General features: G+C 37.6%; 1 protein-coding gene and 1 long non-coding RNA gene across 2 annotated transcripts in view; one reads left to right on the top strand and one right to left on the bottom strand.

Moving 5' to 3' along the window:
- Positions 1-17,642, top strand: part of PHEX (phosphate regulating endopeptidase homolog X-linked) — a 96,725-nt gene extending 79,083 nt beyond the window's left edge. Inside the window, exons 16-22 of the mRNA XM_021408898.1 lie at positions 872-926; positions 4,268-4,335; positions 5,358-5,488; positions 8,395-8,460; positions 8,567-8,671; positions 10,242-10,318; positions 13,853-17,642. Of these exons, the coding sequence (XP_021264573.1) occupies positions 872-926; positions 4,268-4,335; positions 5,358-5,488; positions 8,395-8,460; positions 8,567-8,671; positions 10,242-10,318; positions 13,853-13,955 (605 nt within the window). The 3' untranslated portion in view covers positions 13,956-17,642. The remainder of the gene's footprint in view (positions 1-871; positions 927-4,267; positions 4,336-5,357; positions 5,489-8,394; positions 8,461-8,566; positions 8,672-10,241; positions 10,319-13,852) is intronic.
- Positions 578-2,643, bottom strand: LOC110404532. The gene is made up of 3 exons (XR_002442303.1): positions 1,093-2,643; positions 870-956; positions 578-780 (listed from the first exon to the last, which is right to left on the bottom strand). It is a non-coding gene; the product is annotated as an uncharacterized LOC110404532 (long non-coding RNA).

The following is a 17,885-nucleotide window of genomic DNA, read 5'->3' as shown; positions in this document are numbered from 1 at the left end:
AGCCCACATTTTGTAGATGGGAATTCCTCATGCAAAGCATCAAATTCCACACTTGGTCCCAGAAAAACTACAATTTTCACCAGTATTTGAAAACTTTGAATATAGGCATCTGCCTTATTTGTTAACTCTTTGCGTTGTTAAATTGTTAACATGTTCAATTCAATTGTCTTCAGAATAATGTCTCTGAAATGTCACCCAGCAATTAGAAATAGACCCGTGACTTTGATCAAGGTACTGTGCTGGTGTCTGTGTGCAAAATCAGTAGATCATCACTGAAGTCTCTCCACCGATAGCAGGTTTTGGCTACAGGTTCATTTACCCATAAATGAAAAAGCAGCCAGGTAATCCTGTAGCCAGACTGGCTCTACAGCCTTAATTGCCTACAGCTCTGCTTTACTGAAGTGCCTAAGTTCCTTTACCTTTGACTTTCACAGATTATAATTAAGCTGACATTTTATCTTTTCCTTATATCTCTTGCTACACAGAAGCCTCTCTAAGCTAAGTTTCCTAATTCTTGTTGCATTTTGCCTGTATATTCCTTGCTGATCTGTCAGCATGTCTGAGGACAACTAACTTGTTTTTTTGATTTCGACAGTAGCTGTTTATTGACAGAACACATACAAATGCACATACGCGCCATGTAAGAAAATAAAGTTCTTGCAATGCAGAATGTAGCTGCCTTTGAAGTCTTGAAGGAGGGAGATCTCCTCTTCTTCTCAAACATCTTCTCTATCATGTTCTGAAAGTACCACCTGATGGAAAGCTTGTTAGCAAAACCTTCTGAAATGGAAAAAATAGAGGTCATAAACCCAAACTTAGATTTTGTTATTCAGCTGTATAACCTCACAATTATAATTTTTTGTTATTACAGGATTTCCAGCAGGAGAACTGCAAAAGCCCTTCTTCTGGGGAACAGAGTATCCTAGGTAAGTACTGCACCAGGGAACCTCTTATACCTGGAAATGAGGAAAAATAGGTAAAAGTGTTAGAAATACATATAAACAAAGGGAAGGGCATAGAGAAAAAAGCTATCCTGCTGAAGACAGCCAACAAGTTGAGCACAATTATACCACCAGTGTGCAGAGAGCTCACCCCTTGGTCTGTGTGTTCTTCCCTGATGTATCCTGATTTTACTATTGAAAAACCAGACTTAGAAAACTGCTGCTCCATGCAATAACTTTTCTTACCCTTGAGAGCAGAATGTGTTGCTGTTGTCTTAAACTGATGACTGATTTCTCACAGGAATTGCTAATTAAGTGCACCTGAGTGGAAGTGTTTCACTGCTATAGGATGCAAATGCAGCAGTGTGCACATGGCAGGTATTAAAAGGAATTGTAAATCAAGTAATTAACGCCTCTTGAACAGAACTGAATACCCTGAGAAGCCTTTTATTATTGGTTTATTGCTCCATTTCTGCTAATATCTAAGATTAACAGTAAACCTTCTCCTGTGCTTGCTGAGGTGCAGGAGAATATCTCCATGTGTATAACTGATTGCCTGAGCAGAACCCATGTGCTACTGTAGCTGAGGAAGAGTAATTATAGGTCACGTATATTTAATTTTGAAAAATGACTGCTTCAATGCAGTCCAATATCTTTCTATTTTAGGGAAGAATCAGGCCAGGAATAAGTCTGACAGCAGCTTCTGAAAGTTGTTTTGCAGTTATACAAAGTCAAATAATGCTGAAACATATCCTTAATGTGTCTTTGCTAAAAAAAAAAAAAAATCAAACTTTTAAAACACTTTGGGTTTGAACATTTTCTAGTATGTATGTGCCCATGTAAACAGGAAATTTTGCAGTATATGTAGAGAGAAACATTCAATTTAGGAACAAATGAATTTGTATTCAAAGAGAATTCTTATGAACCAGGTGACTTTGTAAGTGTTAATTGGGGATAGAGAAAAGTACTTTCTAGTTAAGGAGAACGTATTTTCTGCGGTGGTTATTGCAGACCTTTTTCCAGCTTTACTTTTTGAAGAGGTTTTTCTGAACTCTGACCTTCTACCACACCAGTAGAATTGTGGTTCTTTCAAAGAATTGTACTTTGCTCATTTTTCTTCTTTAACCTTAAAGGTTACCTTTGCTTAAATTGGTTTTGCTTGAGTACGTATCAAAATGAAATTTAGTAAACAAATGTAGCTGTTTAATATCAGACAACAGATTGCTTTTGTCCTTGAAATATTCCAGATCTGTCTTCTGTCTGCTTAAAAGAAATAGTACATGGCACTGGAATAACAAGAAAAGAAACATCAAAAAGTCATCAGCACTTGCTGGAAAACTGATTTAGCAAATATTTAACATTTAGTGCAGTTTTAGTGTCCAGTTCCAGCATAACCACTATAAAAGAGCTGCATCTATTTGCATAAAAGGAAGTTAAGTTGTCACTTTACATCTTAGTACCCGAAATAAAATACCATTCAAATGTCATTATTCATAGTTATGAGTCTTCTGTGCCAGATATATTGAAATATATTGAAAGGGAAACTGCTTTAGCAGGGGGGATGGACTAGATATCTCCTGAGGTTCTCTTCCTACCTCTGTGATTCTGTGATTATGTGAAACAGAGACATCAGGCTGAGTCAGTAACTTCCTTGCAGCCCCCAGAGCCTCCTCAGTCCCAGAACGTTCCCCTCCAATACGGTACCTGTTGGGCTTCATCTAATCCTATCCATCTCTGTCTGGCTATTCTCCAAAAGTGAGCAGCATGAGTGGACCTGGGAACATTTTTTACAAAACTGTTGTTGAGCTGGACAGAATTCTGAAGGGGGTTCATAGAAAGATGGGACAAAATTCATTCAAACCTCACCACATCGTTTGAAGCTAGGGAAAGCCGTAGGTACGTCTGGGCACCAGTCTGCTGCTTTTACCTGCTATCTATCACTAAATAAGGTACAATTAGTAACAGGGCTCATTGGTTCTTGTTGACCTCTTCACAGGTTTCCTGACATTCTTTAGCTGCCGAAGATCCTATGTAACTGCTTTACTTCAGATGTGGAAAATGAGTCTAATCTAGCACATTTACTATGGATCATTATCACTGTGTGCTACACAAGATTACAAATTTGTCACATGAAAGGGCAATATTTTCATTGCTGAAATGTATAATTTTAACCAGCATTTTTTGATGAAGGTTTGAAATAGTTGTGGGGGGAAAAACAGTAGGGAAGATTTTATCACATGAAAATTACCTTTCAGGAAAGAAAAACAAACAAACAAACAAACAACAAAAAAAAAACAAAGTGAAGAATTGTCATGGGAGTAGGGGGAATTAAATCATATAATACTTTTTGGATATGACTGAGATGAGCAATTAGTGTGCTATGGATCATTAGGTCCAGTAATAACATGTTACTTCAAACCCCTCAGCCTTTCTCCTGTTTCAATACAATCTGTTAGAATACTCTAAGCTACTTTGAAGTATGGCACCTCAATAAGTGAAATAATTAAAATCACAAGGAACAACTTAACAAATGAAAGATGCATTTAGTAGATTGCTCTCCCCTCCCCCAGTATCCACTGCATTTGATATGAGACAACTGAACCTTTCATTCCTATTTTTCCAAGATGCGTGCTTATTCAGGTATAACAAGGAAGATATGTTGTGGGTTTTTTTGTTTGTTTTGTTTTTGTCAGTCAGGAATACAAAACATTTTGGTCTATTCTTGTTTTCCAGTGCATTAGATGTAACTGCAAATCATGTCCTATTCCTATGCAGGTGCATGGACATTGTATATCTTCTTCTTTGAAAACTGAAGGGAGATCTGTTTAATGCTTTGCAAAATAGAGTTGATAATTTGCAAGTCTGTTTGTTGCATGCCAGTGAAGAATGATTTGAGCTGGCATTACAGAACTCTCTGTAGCCTTTGATCTATGTTTTTTCTTTCATAACTACATGAAGAGAATAATTCCACCTATAACTCTGTCCTGGTCTCAGTTAGAATATACTTCATGTAGTCAGCTGAAGGAGACATTCTGGAGCTCAGATTATGCTAATAAGAGATTTAGTTAGAAGAGTGAACCACCACAGTGCTTTTTAAACTTCTGTGTTGAAGATTGTTTTTAAAGAAGCAAGAGTTCAACATTCAGACTTCCAACAATATTAAGTCAAAATTGTGCCACGTGATTTTTAGTCCTATTTCCACCCACCCCTCACAATCTTAATAACAATCTTTCCTGGCACATAAAACTGTTTGATCTCCTATCTTTTGTACTTTGATGTTCATGAGTGTGGATGCTCTCAGAGGAAACTGCTTCTTTGTGTTACAGGTCGTTAAGCTATGGTGCCATTGGAGTAATTGTTGGCCATGAGTTTACTCATGGATTTGATAGTAACGGTGAGTGTTTGTTCATATGTTGATAACTTTTATTTTTCTTACAGAGTTGACAAATTTGTGAAGATGGCAGAAAGATGATTTGTGTATGATTTAGCTCTGTCATTATTTTTTCTTAACGATGCTGAATTTTCTGAAGAGAATTAAAGTGTGCTGCCTTGTTCAAGGTGATAAATTCCCTAGATATATATTTATTTCTGTAATGGAAAGCTAAGAACCTGGCCAAGGGGCAGTGGTTTGCCCAGGGAAGCAAATCTTAAGTTCCTGTTCTGACTGGCTGGAGACATGATGAAGATGAGATGCTCTTCTACAAATAAGATGGAGCAAGTACCCAAGGCTGAATCTTCCATGAGCCATTGATGTAACCACCAGCCTATGGAATGGGAGATATGTATTATCTTTGCTTTCTTGCTTCCATAAATAGTTCAAATGTTCTGGTTTTGCTCCAAACCAAAAATGGAAGTTTCAGAAGTTCCCATGACAGATTTTCTTTTTCTGGTCAAGTGTATAATTGTTGCATGCCAGTGAAGAATCACTTGAGCTGGCATTACAGAAGCCCACTGGGGCCTTTGATCTATGTTTTTTTTTTCATGAATACACTAAGAGAGTAATATAGAATAAATTAGTCATCATCAGGTTTGCAGAATCAAAGGTCAAGGAAGAAAAATACAATTATATTTACAAGAAAGCTCATATGCCTCATATAATTATAAAACATACTATAGAACTCATTAGTCATTACTATTTTTTTCTAAAACTGAAAAATAGAACAATAAGTAGAATGCAAGCTATTTACCACTGAATTGACCAAAGTCAAGATTTTGCCTGCTGATACTAAATATTTTGTAGACACACTGGTATTTACCTCTCATTTTTGTGCAATTGCTAGATTCCCAAACTGGAAAAGTATGTTTTGTTTGTTTGTTTTTGCTTTGTTGTTTTTTGTTGTTGTTGTTTGGTTGCTTTTGTTTTGCTTTGCTTTGCTTTTCCTCTGAAAAAACTTGTTTTCTTTCTTTATTTTGAAGGTCGGAAATATGACAAAAATGGAAATTTAGACCCTTGGTGGACAACTGGCTCTGAAGAAAGATTTAAAGAGAAAACAAAATGCATGATTAATCAATACAACAATTACTACTGGAAGAGAGCTAGCTTACATGTATGTAAAACTAGTGATTGAAAGCACTGATTTATTAGGAGTTTTTTTTTTTTCCTTAAGCTATCTGTTCATAAATCCAAACATATTGGGATATTTGGCTACTGCCTTCATTTCTCACAACAAATCATTTTCTGAAGTGAATAATTGTGATCAAAATTGTCTGTCACATTTGATAAGTCCAGTCAAATACCAGTACCCTTACACTGGTGACAGGGCTAAAGAGCTTCTTGCTATCACATCATGTTGGAAACAGAGGAAGAGGATGAAGCCACTCAGCAGGACTGGTCTAATTTCTGTGAGCATGTTGAATATCTTCTGAAGATGAGATCAGTAATGAAAACTGAGCAGCCACTCTTTCTAGACAGAAGAATATAATAGCATGTTTTATATACTCCTTTGAATTCTGTTATTTATTACAGCTTTAGAAGAAGGTACATAAACGCTACTTTATTTCACATTCAACTCTTACAGTTTCTTTCATGTGTGCACACAGACCCAAATGAAGGGAGCATGATAGCAGAAACTCATAGAAAATTATTGAGAAAGAAAATACAAGGAAACAGTTTCTGTTTCATTGTCTATCAGAGATACATACTTTTCTGAAAACATGCAATTTATGTAAGTGTTCCAGACGATGCATAAATAGGATAAATTCTAGGCCTTCTGAAATCAATAGCTAGAATTCCAGTAATGTTGCCTGAGACATGATTTTAATCTTAATTTTCAGGATAAAACACATGTTCACCCATCCACTCAATATCACCATTTCTACTTACATTCTAGAAGCATAAATACAATAAATTCTTTGCCTTTCAAGAAAAGAGATGTTGCACTGAATGCTTAGCAATATTTTCAATACTTTCCCCAGGCTGTTTGTATTGGTCTCAGAGGCAATGAGACCATACTGTAGTCCAATTTGAAGTCCAACAACTAACAGTTGAAATACTTCATATAGGGTAATTTGCAGATCAAAATTCTCAGGCTTGTTCCTGAATGTCTATAGGACAAGAATTATCAATACAAAAATGTCACTTAGAGGTCATCCAAATCTTCCCCGTGAAACTGACTGTCACTCTAATGCTACTGCCATTGGCTCGGCGTCAGCTTTACTTTCTACAGGTGTCTCTAGGTGTAGAGCTGAATTTTCTGCACCACCACCTTGCATGACAGTGGATGGGCTCACAGAGAGATTCTGTTACCCACAGCCTTATCATCCGTGAGGCTTTTTCCTCCTATTTCTGTGAAATAACCTATAGCACATTTTAGAGCATAGAAAAAAAAGTCTCAATATTTTCTGTTGTGTTTAATAGCTTCTGAATGAAGAAGTATGCATGCAAAGGGCTTTTTCTGCCTGTTATTTACATCAATATTCATATATTCTGCAGGTTTTTTTACTCCTGTACAAATATTTTACATGAATCTAGAAATCTATTTACTCTTTCTCATTCAGTTTACAATAAAAATGTCTCCAGAAAAGAGGGGTAATGAAAGAAAAAGTGGATACAGAAATAGCTTCAGAGTGCAGTGATCACATAAAGTCATCTGATCAAATAAAGGACTTATCTTGGTCCCTGAGCCCTGTCATGAACTGTGTATACACAGTAGTCTCAGATACCTGATCCAGAGCTGCCTGAGATCAACAGAAAGGCTTCTTCCACTTATTAAAATGACCTTTGGCTCATGTGCCACTGCAGGATTGCTCTCAACTTATGCTCTAAATCAGTCTATTTCACCAGATCACTGAAAGAAAAATGTGCAAGGATGGAGGCCAGAGAAAAAAAAGACAATTGATATGTATGCATATTCCCTGGTTTCCTTTCTCCTCATTATCTCTCTTCCATCGCCACTCCAGCCTTCTGAGTGGATGGACAACAGGTAGGAAAGGGGCTGCAATGTTACAGCCTTACCAGGTGCCAAGGTGCTTACCTACACAGAGTGGTGAGGCTGTATGCATGTACCTGGGCATGCCATGGGCCCATTTACTTTTTCAACCCTATTTTCTCCTCTTCTACAAACATGAAACAAAAGAGGTTCTTGAACCTAAGCCCTCTATACTCATGCCCTGAGGCACAGGAGAGCCTGTCATTGGAGGATTTGTGGGCAAGCATTGACCTTCACTGCTCAGCTCAAAACTGTGCTCAATAACATTGTTCATTTTAGGCATAGTAGAGAGCAAAACTGCTTAATTACAAATATAGTCTGGTAGCACTAAGACCCTGTCTGCTGGGTGATCAGAGGCAATGCTGTACTTGCAGAAATGAGGAGTTCTTTGTGATGACATTGCACTTTCTAATACCAGGAGACTTACTCTTTCAGAAAGTTCAGATACTCACAATATATTCTTGTTTCCATTACTTTTGCTCTTGGAATGAATAATGGGGGAAAGCTGCATGAATCTCCTTCACATATATTTTTAGAGTACTGAAAATACTATCAATTTCAATTCTGTCTCTGACAGCTACTTTTGATTATGCTATTTTATGTTATGACTTAAAAGTTACTTTAGCATCCCAGTAGTATATAAAAATTCATGTAAAGAAACAAACATAACCTCTTAGATAAAAGTTTAAGAAAGGGGCTACTGGATCTCATGTGTAACCAGAGAAAAACAGTCCTCAGGGTAAACTAATTGATGCTCAGATCAAAGATCAGGAACAGGATTTTTGACTGCATCTCCTACATTTTGTGCTGCAGAGATCTAGGCCCCGAGCCAGGATAACTCATCACAAAGAATTATCTACTGACAGTATTCGCATTTAAAAGCAGTTTTCTTAACCAGAGATATGGTGCTTGAAACTGTCTGAAGTTGTTCTTGCCTTCCTTTATTTTTTACTCTGTCTCTTGAAGTTGATCAAGAAGGAAGTTCAGAAACAGGTCAAATGATGGATGTTTTTTCATTCTGCCAGGTGAATGGCAAGAGGACCTTGGCAGAAAACATTGCAGATAATGGAGGTTTGCGAGAGGCTTTCAGAGTAAGTACATGAAAAATATCTGGAACACATTATTTAAAAAGAACAGAGAAAGTTGTGGTTATACTCATGTCACTGAAAGGCACTTAGTACATCTCTTTCTTATCAGGCATACAGGAGATGGATTAGAGAAAAGAGAGGGGGAGAAGAAGAACCTTTACTGCCAGGCCTTGACTTCACGCACAACCAGCTTTTCTTTCTGAGTTATGCCCATGTGAGTTGTACAGATGTGTTTTAAGAACCCAACTATGGATTTATGTAATGTACAGTGCAGACATTAGGCTGCTTTGGTTCAACAGTCTATACCAATCAGACCTGGAATTTTGAGGGTATAAGTGGAGAATTATTTTTACAAGACTATTATTTGTTTTGTCTTTCTCTCTTCTTACTCTTTATTTATGCATTGTGCTGCTTAAGTTCTTCTGTTTTGTACAGTGTTCTCATGGCAGCTCTCTTCCTTCTTGCTGCTCCCATTCACTGCAAAGGTTATTTTGCACATATTGTCTCTTTAACCTCTTCTGATATTAGCATCCTACTTTTCTAGTGCTTGTAATATGCAGCATTTTATCACTGCTTTCCACCAGTAGTTTATCCAACACGAACTCCTGGTGCAAGTGTACTACCACCATTTATCACTGAGCATGTTGTTCACTGAAACTAAACAGAAATGAGGAACATTGTTGTGGGTTGTTTTTTTTTTTTTTTCACATTTTTACTTGCTCTACACTAAATGCACAGTGGTAAAACTGATGAAAGATGTGTTTTTAAGAAAATAAGTAGAACAAAGGAGAGAAACAGAAGTGATTTATTTGGTTGAAACAACAGCATAAACTCCTTGTATGAGAAGTAAAAGTTGAGCTAAAAAACTGCTATAACCACCAGAAGGGATGAATCATCTGAAATTGAAGAAACAGGACCCAGTGCAACCAGTGTCAGTCTTTAACCAACCCCAACTGAAAATCACTTCTCTGTCAAGAGTCAATGTAGCAGTGTACATACAGGTCTATGACCACTTAGGTTTGATGATATTAACTGATAAAAAGACTGCATTAGGGTAGTTTATATTGAAGTTCATATATCCCATGGTTGGTCTGCCTTTAAGGATCTTGTTGATGGTAAACATTCAACATGGGGGCTTAGGTAAGGTAGGGGCTGAGAAATTGAGTTTTTCAATGCATAAGAGCATAAGAGGAGTTATTCAGCTGTGCTAATAGTTTCATTACCTTGCTTAGTGGTCAGTCACAATTGTGTCAAATATTCTAATAGGAATAGTGAATTGGGGACCACTGATTGAAAGCTGAAAAATTTGTCATTTCAAAAGAAACCACCATTTCAATACGGAACAAATGTCAGGTAATATAGATGCAATTCTAGAGATGACAAACATCATTACATGTACCTTTTATGCATTACATGGCTTTGAAACAAAAAAATATACTTGGTAATTATTGAAATGTGAGCTGCTCCCATATCTGAAAAGCTGAAAGCAAACTGCAATTAAGAGTATCTCAAAAACAGAGAAATGGTAAAGTGGTTATGGTTAGATGGTGGGAATGAGTGGGTGGAAAATAACAGCAGGTGGAGACTGGATCCATTAAGAGATTCAAAACAGGAGAGTGTATCAAGAGAGCAAAGAAAAGGTGAAACAAAAACAAGAGTTAGTGATGTCTTTCCATTTCGCACATTCTGTCAATAACAAGCATACTCATAACTGTGACATTACATTCTGCTTTACTTACAAATTCACCCCAAGTAATGTGCCTATTTTTTCTATCTTTTACTAGGTAAGATGCAACTCCTTTAGATCAGAGTCTGCAAGAGAACAAATACATATTGGAGCTCACAGCCCTCCTATGTTCAGGTAGTGCAAATAACATATTCACTCAGTATACATACAGAATCAATCACTATAGCACACAAATGCAGAAATTTAGCATGTTAAGAGGAGTTTAACAGCAAACAAAATCAGACTGTGCTCTTGGTCTAGGCTGAAAGTCAAGTGTTTTCATTGGCTTATATTCTGCTATTTCAAATGTTCTTCTGTAAAAATGAGAATTTGAACCGGAACAATCTCTGATCCTTGTGACATTCTATAATCAAGACCTGAATACATGAAATGTCTTATCTATCACTTTTCCTATGCAATTCTAGATCAGAAAACAATGAATATTAGGAGCGTTCTTGATTTAATTTGCCTGAGTTCAGTAAAAGTTTTGAAGAGAGTGCCCTGAATTATACTGATAATGAACAGGTAGAAATGCAAAGCAAAACATGCCCTATAAGTTTTGTTCAGGACTGAGCTTTTCATTTGGCCTTCAAGATACACAATGCTTGAAAGATCTGTATTAATCCATCCGTAACAGCTTCTCTGCATCTTTGCTCAAGGGGCCTTTGACAGGCTCTCATGATCACTGAACATCAAGAAGAAGAGGCTGCAAAAGGAGGAAGGTTTGAAGACTACGTCAGAATTATGAGGCCAGAGTTTATTTCTCTGCATCTCCACAGTTTGCATAACCAACTGCAAGTTGTTTCTGCTGAGATTCATGCCAGTTGCATTTACTTAACTAGGAATTGTGTCTTTGCCCTCAGTCATGTGGCTATGTTACCTCTTTATTTTGGGAAAGGATGTTAATTCCACATACTGATTTATAGCAAAAGTGCAGTGGATTAGTTGCTTTCTGGAAATTCCTACCACTTTCTACTGACAAAAAAAGGGACCTGGGATATAAGCATCCTTTGCCCCAGTTCTCTCCTGGTAAAAGAAAAATAGCAACACTGCCTTCACAGGGGAACTGTAAGGCTGCTTCACAGACTGAAAGGGACAACTACTCTAACATATTCCCTGGACAGTCACGTCCAAGTTGGACACATAAGCACAGTATACGTAGCACATCGTGGGGTACTTGTAACAAGAATGGGTTAAGAAATAAGGAAACTACAAACTTGATAACAGGAATTTAGTATAAGCTAGAAGTGCAGATGACAGTGCTTGGTCTTGGCAAACTTCTTTACTCTGTATTTGCACTATTGTACCTTTGCAATACTTGCCATGCTAGTTAAGGTAAAACAAATGTGATATACAGATCTGCACACCTTTTAACAATTTAAAAATACTTCACATCAATGAAGACTGAAATATCGAGCTGATCTTTAGCCCACAGAGTGATATCTTCTATAATTCTTACACTGTCAACTTTTGGTAAAACAACCATTCCTTGGCTTTTTAAGACCTCAGATTTATTTACCTTTCGGTACATACTGAATCATCACGTAGCTACATTCCCATGAGATGGTACAAATCACAAAATATACAGGGGTGCATGAGGATAAGGCATTCATGAGGAAAAACTCATATTTAGCTGAAGGAATAAGGTTATGGAAGAAAATTACAGAGAAGATTAAATGAATTTAGAGTCAGAAGGTATAGACAAATCTTTCTCTTAGCTTTAGAGTGAGATACTCAGAATAGACTTCTTTTTCAGATGTTAAGAGAAACTTTGGTTCTTGTCTCTTCTTCCAAATTATATCATCTGGGCTAATATTATCTGCTTCCCCCAACTTTCTTCATTTATGTCACATTGTGACTGCAACAGCAGTATAGCCACTTTTCAAATTGACAATTCTTGCTATCCAAAAAAGCCCAAACAACCCTTTGTAAATTAATTATAAAAATTAATTAATTAAAAAAATAATTAATTATTAATTATAAAAAGTAATCACAAAAGAAGATAGAAATGAAAAAATACATATTTTGAGCATAAGTGTGTGCATCTGAGCTAGTCAACCCTACTTCTCTTTACACTCCAAGAAGAATGGGCATTTGGAAGATATATCTCACCATTCTGTAAATAAAAAAGGCTGTATTACATGACTCTGCAGGTGAGCCTTTCTGTTGGCAGGCAAGGAAGCCCAGGGTGATCCTTTCAGGGAAAGGTGTCTGCTGCAGTTCAGTGGGATGAAATCAGAAAGCCCACTTCTGATTCCGTGATTAATGTGTGGCAATGTCAAACCGTGTGCAGGAAAGTCATGTTTATGGGCTCATAAAGATGTTTTGCTAGCTAGATTGTGGTTTTATATATTTTTAACTGGCAAATTTTCAGTATTAGCCTGTGACTTAACTTGTTTTGAACTCAAATTTCAAAGTGAAGTCCACAATGTTGAAGGAATAATACCCATCAGGTTCAGTAGCAGTTATGGATAAGCAGCTCTTGCTTTTACAGTTCCTAAATATGTATTTGTGATGTTTTTATGGTAAAGATGTTCCCCAAATATATTTTGTAATTCTCCCTACAAAACTGACCTTTAGATATTTTGCACCAGCTGCCTGCAAGTTTTCATATGCACAGAAAGTCTAATCAAAGTAATAAGAATGTTTTCTACCATGCTGAGCTATCCTGAGAAGCTCATTGTCTGCAATGGACAAAAATGCCTTCCCACTGCACAACATGGAGTGATGAAAGGCATACAATTAATATCTCAGTAGATACTTTTCTGCTTTTAACTCAGGATGCTGTTTACTTTAATACCATTTCAAATTTCAGGTTAGTAAATTCCAAGATGCTTAAAAGCATGCAAAAAAAATCAGCAAACAACACAACCCCAGTCTAGCAATAGTAAAATAATCATTTCTGACAGCATGTAATAAAACAGATGTGGAAGAAGGAGCCAAGGATGACTGCACACAAAGAAAGAGCTCTTCCCTTGTACCTGAAAGTGTCGATCTGCAATGCAGGCACACTGTTTTCCTTGTGTGAGGTGAAGAGGCAATGCTCTTTCAGTAACATGCCATCTGTGATGGAAGGAAGAGACCCTGGGATCCAGTTAGGACAGAAGCCTCAGAAAATGAATTTCCAGAATATCGGAAGAGCTGAGATGCCAAAGGATGAGATGCTCTGCCACCCCAGCGTCATGCTGTAAAATCCCAAGGAGATGCTTTGTGTGTGTGCTGTGGGCAAGGAACTGTTATAGGAACCTTGCTGTCATGAGCCAAACCAAAGCAGCTCCAGCATACCCATCGTGTGTGTTCACATGCTCTGTGTGCTGGGTGCAGCAGTTCGGCAGCTGCTGGAAGAGGGATTCCACCACACAAGACTACCACCAATCTCCTGCCTTTCTTGCCAATGGTCCCATTGGAAAATTGCTCTAAATGACATAGTATCCACAACTTGCAATTGTTTTTGGTTGAGTTTCCAGCAAAATAAGATGTTTCTCAAAGTACAGAATGAAACAAGATTGTATTTACATTAACTTTAACTGGGAATTCTCCCAAACTTCTATTTTTTTATTTCTGGAGAAAAGACATGGGAAGCCTGAAAATTCAACCTAAAGTAAGCATGTTAAAACACAAGTGTTTAATGTCAGATAACCTGTCTGCCAACCGCTTTTCTCTTTGCAGAGTTATCGGAGCCATGAGCAACTTTGAAGAGTTCCGAAAGGCTTTCAACTGCCCAGCAAATACAAGTATGAACCGAGGGGCAGAATCTTGCCGGCTGTGGTAGCCGTCCCATCTGGATCTTCTATCTGCAAGGGTCTGCAATGTGAACTGCTGTGCCTGAGCTCAAGCTCGCTGTGAGAGTTTCAGAAGAATGCTCTGCATTCTGGAGAGGTGTTACTCCAAATGTGTCTTCCTTATCCATGCCGATGAACTGCATGGACACTCCTTTTATCCATAAAACTCCTCCTGTTCATCTGCAGTTGCATTGCTGTTGATGGATAACTGCCATTACCAATCCCAATTCCTGATTTATATTTGAGCAAGAGGTAAATGCTAAAATCCAGTTTTAATCTATTGCTCTGCAGGGTGGCTATGCAGAATGCTCCCATATAGAATTTGTTCTTTCTGGATGAAGAAATTAATGAGACTTGCTATAAAGCCAGCTCTGATTTGCTGCATGATACAGCAATCTTATAACTTAAACTGTCACTGCCTAGCATGCCATAAACGATGTTGCATGGTGTAAAAGCCCAGCAGAGGGATTCCCCAGCACCATGATACCCAGAAATATTACAGCACTTATCCCTATTTACAGTGTAAGCATTTATTTTTCCCCCAAGGGGTGAATTTGCCTTGTGCTGATGGTGGCCTTGGCTACATTTATTTTTAAGCCTGAAAGAACAGTTTTAATTTTAGGGTGTCTTAGTGTCTGCATCTTACAGAGGAATACAAGAACTGTAATCTGGACAGGGTAGGGTGACCTGTGGTTTTAAGGAAAGAAGAATTTGTGGCTGAAAAACAGAGTGCCAACAGCATTTGACCTATCTGGGTCAAAAGACTACTTTAGAAGCTGAAAACTTTTAAATACAGCATATATACAGGCCATTTGAGTTTTTCACCTGATTACTAAAAACATTTCCAAAAAGAAACAAGCAAACATATTTTATAGCAGAAAGATTTGAACACAACTATTACTTTAAAGGGAAGAATATAAAAATAGTCCTTTCTTCCTCCACAGAAATATACATACTTAACTGGTATTTATTTATACCTTGTGCATTCATTCTTTTTTGGATGGTGGAATCATTTCAAATGGAGAGAGGGTTTCTTTAGGTTGATTTAATTACTGCAAATCTATGTGTTTCTTTGTGTACGTACTTTATATATATATATATATATATATACACTTGCAAAAATGATATAAATTCTTCTATTAATTTGTTTAAGTTTTATTATATTGGTATACAAATATTAATGAGATAAACTTTTTTACAGTGATTGGTCAAATATTTTCTAATAGTCAAAGTGGATGAAGTTTCAACTGTAGCTAAGTTTTTGCAAAGTGAGTTAGTTTCTTCCATCTCTTTATAAAGAAGGAAGATATGAAAAGCTACTTTAGGAAAAGAGATAGGTCCTCAAACTACCTTCCAGAGTGAAGGAAGTTGAGACTACTAAACTCAAGGCACTGTTGCCACTTTTTAGAATAAAATCACTATGTTTGGGGGAGATGGGATTTTCTTCTTTCAATTGTCCCCTGAAAAAAGTCAATTTTTTCTTAAGAGCAAATGCACATCTTCCTTCAAGTCAGTTCTGAGTTCCACGGATTATAGTTTGTCATTTGAGTTGACACTATCAATTTTTTCCTGGTGATATTTTTCACAAAAACTATTTAGATGTCCATGTTTTCACAGGAACTTTCTCAAACAAGCAGGCATGGCTCTTGAGCAAAGTAATAGTGTTTGCCTACTAATGGGAAAGTTCCTTAGCAAATTGAATACTGTCCTGAATTCATTCCTGTCCTCATATGAGCAGTGACACTACTTGATGCTGACTGCTTTGGATCAACAGCACAAAGTTCAGGAGTAAAATCCCGGCCCCATTAAAGTTAGTACCAATATGGTCGTTGTCCTCAAAAAACTCAGGACAGCCACTCAGACACTTATCTTAACTTTCTAAATTACTGGCCTAGGCAAAAATCGTTTCACTACAGCCAGCTTGGAGTTTTCTATTTTTATCTCTCGGGTCAGATATGCATTTGAAAGAGCTTCTCTCTCATGGCTATTTTCCAGTGGGACAGATCTTGTAATTTTGTAGTTTATGGGTTATTATTCTATACTGGATAGTGATTTCTTCTAAAATGCCTCACATTTGCTGCCTAAAATATCACCCTTGCTGCTCATTGCTAGGCTTAAGCCTTTCATGTTTAATACCAAAGCCTTTTGAACTGTAATATGGATACTCGCAATAGCACAAGAAACATTCAGAAACTATCTCATTGTTGCTAGGGCAGGCACACATCTCACACAGCAGGCAGAGAGATGGCTTCTGTGCTGGGGGCATAGCAGGGAGCTTGGGGCTCAGGGACAATGCACTAGAAGGAAGGAAGAGTGGGCATGGCCAGATTTTGAACCCTGCTTTTGGAATTTCAGTGAAGGCCTACGTACCACCTGAAAAATGAGGAGACCTTGCTCCCAACATGCACATTCATCAGTAGCATAAACGTTTGGGGAATCCTTGCTGTGAAATTGGGTGTTCAGTGCTTTGGGCTTAGGTCTTGCCTACAGCAGCATGCAGGGAGCCAGTCCCACCTCCCCTGCCTAATTGTTACCTCTAGCCAAAGAGCTGATTGTGCAGTTTACAGGAGAATCAGCTGTCTAGGTGACAGTTAGGAAGCAAAGCAGAAGGTAAATAAGCACATTTGTAAAACTCAGTCACGAGAGACAGGTAGCTAGAACATGGTGACAATTGTGAGATCTCTTCTTGTTGCTTCTATTTTAACAGATTCCCTGGCCCTGCTTTGTTTTCACATTGTGCCTCCTGGCTCTGTGCTAGCAGTGCCTTGCTGTATTGACTTCAGGTTCACCTAATGCATCTATGCAAACAGGTTCTTCATATATGTTCTTCTCCTAGAGCTTTTAAATTGGTATTTTTTTTAATTGCCAGTAATACAACCCTCATTTCCCCTTGGGCACATTGCAAAATGTTTCCTTCTCCTGGGTCAATAGTCTTTGTATCTACCAGTGGTCAGGAGGAGAAAGATGCTATAAAAAAGTATTTTTACCTGCGTGAATTTGAAGCTATACCATCACCTTACACACTGTGAGTATTTCTGCTGATTGTGTTGTGAAAGCGTAGCTTTACACATGGGTAGCTCTTCGAAAAGGCAGCTGTGCTACTCACCTGTGTGAACTACTTAGTTATGATGTCCCTGCTGGGACTTGATGCTGAAGGACCAAAAAACTCAGCTGCATTATAAAGCTCTGTCTCGTGCCTTGTGCAGGGGAACTTCAGCATTCTTTAAATAGGAACGCTATCATAACACTAAATGTTTGAATTATTTATAAAATAATCAGTTGGCTTTATGTATAACTGTTTCCTGAGTATTATTCAACAAATTCCATGCACAGAAGTCTGTCTTGCAGCAATGTGATATATTTATCTGTCTGTCTCCAAATAAATATTAAAAACTTGACGACTTGAGGCAGAAAGTGAGTTAAAAGGTCTTTTGTGCTTATGTCTTTTTAATCTGGATTTTTATTTTGCTGATGACTCTACTCCTACCTTTTCTTCTTGCATAATAAGTTGACTGACTCATTAAAAAACAGTTGTGTTAGCCAATGAAAACCAAAGAGAAGAAGAATTTTCCTGTGCATTCAGTATGACAAAAGCTGCTTGGACTGTCACTGTTCAACTTTACAATGTTACTTCTGTAATATATAGTCTTTATAAAATGTAATAAAGAGCATAATGACATGGCCCCAGGTTCTCAAGGCTACCATTATTGCTTGACAGCATAAGAATTGCCTCTTCCTTCAAAGAGGCTTCCAGACATCTTCAGCCAGAGTTTATTAAGCTCCATTTGCCCCAACTAATTTGCCAGAGGCAACTATAATGAATGTAGGATGAGCTATCATAGGTGGGAGCTGGATGGTGCAGGAACTGCAGATGTGTATGAGTCTGAAGTGCGGCTCCGTGACATCTCTTTCCAGCTGGA

This window comes from Numida meleagris, chromosome 1 (assembly GCF_002078875.1).
Source record: "Numida meleagris isolate 19003 breed g44 Domestic line chromosome 1, NumMel1.0, whole genome shotgun sequence".
Lineage (NCBI taxonomy): Eukaryota > Metazoa > Chordata > Aves > Galliformes > Numididae > Numida > Numida meleagris.
Note: the sequence above shows the minus strand (reverse complement) of the source record. Positions and strands in the feature narration are given on the sequence as shown.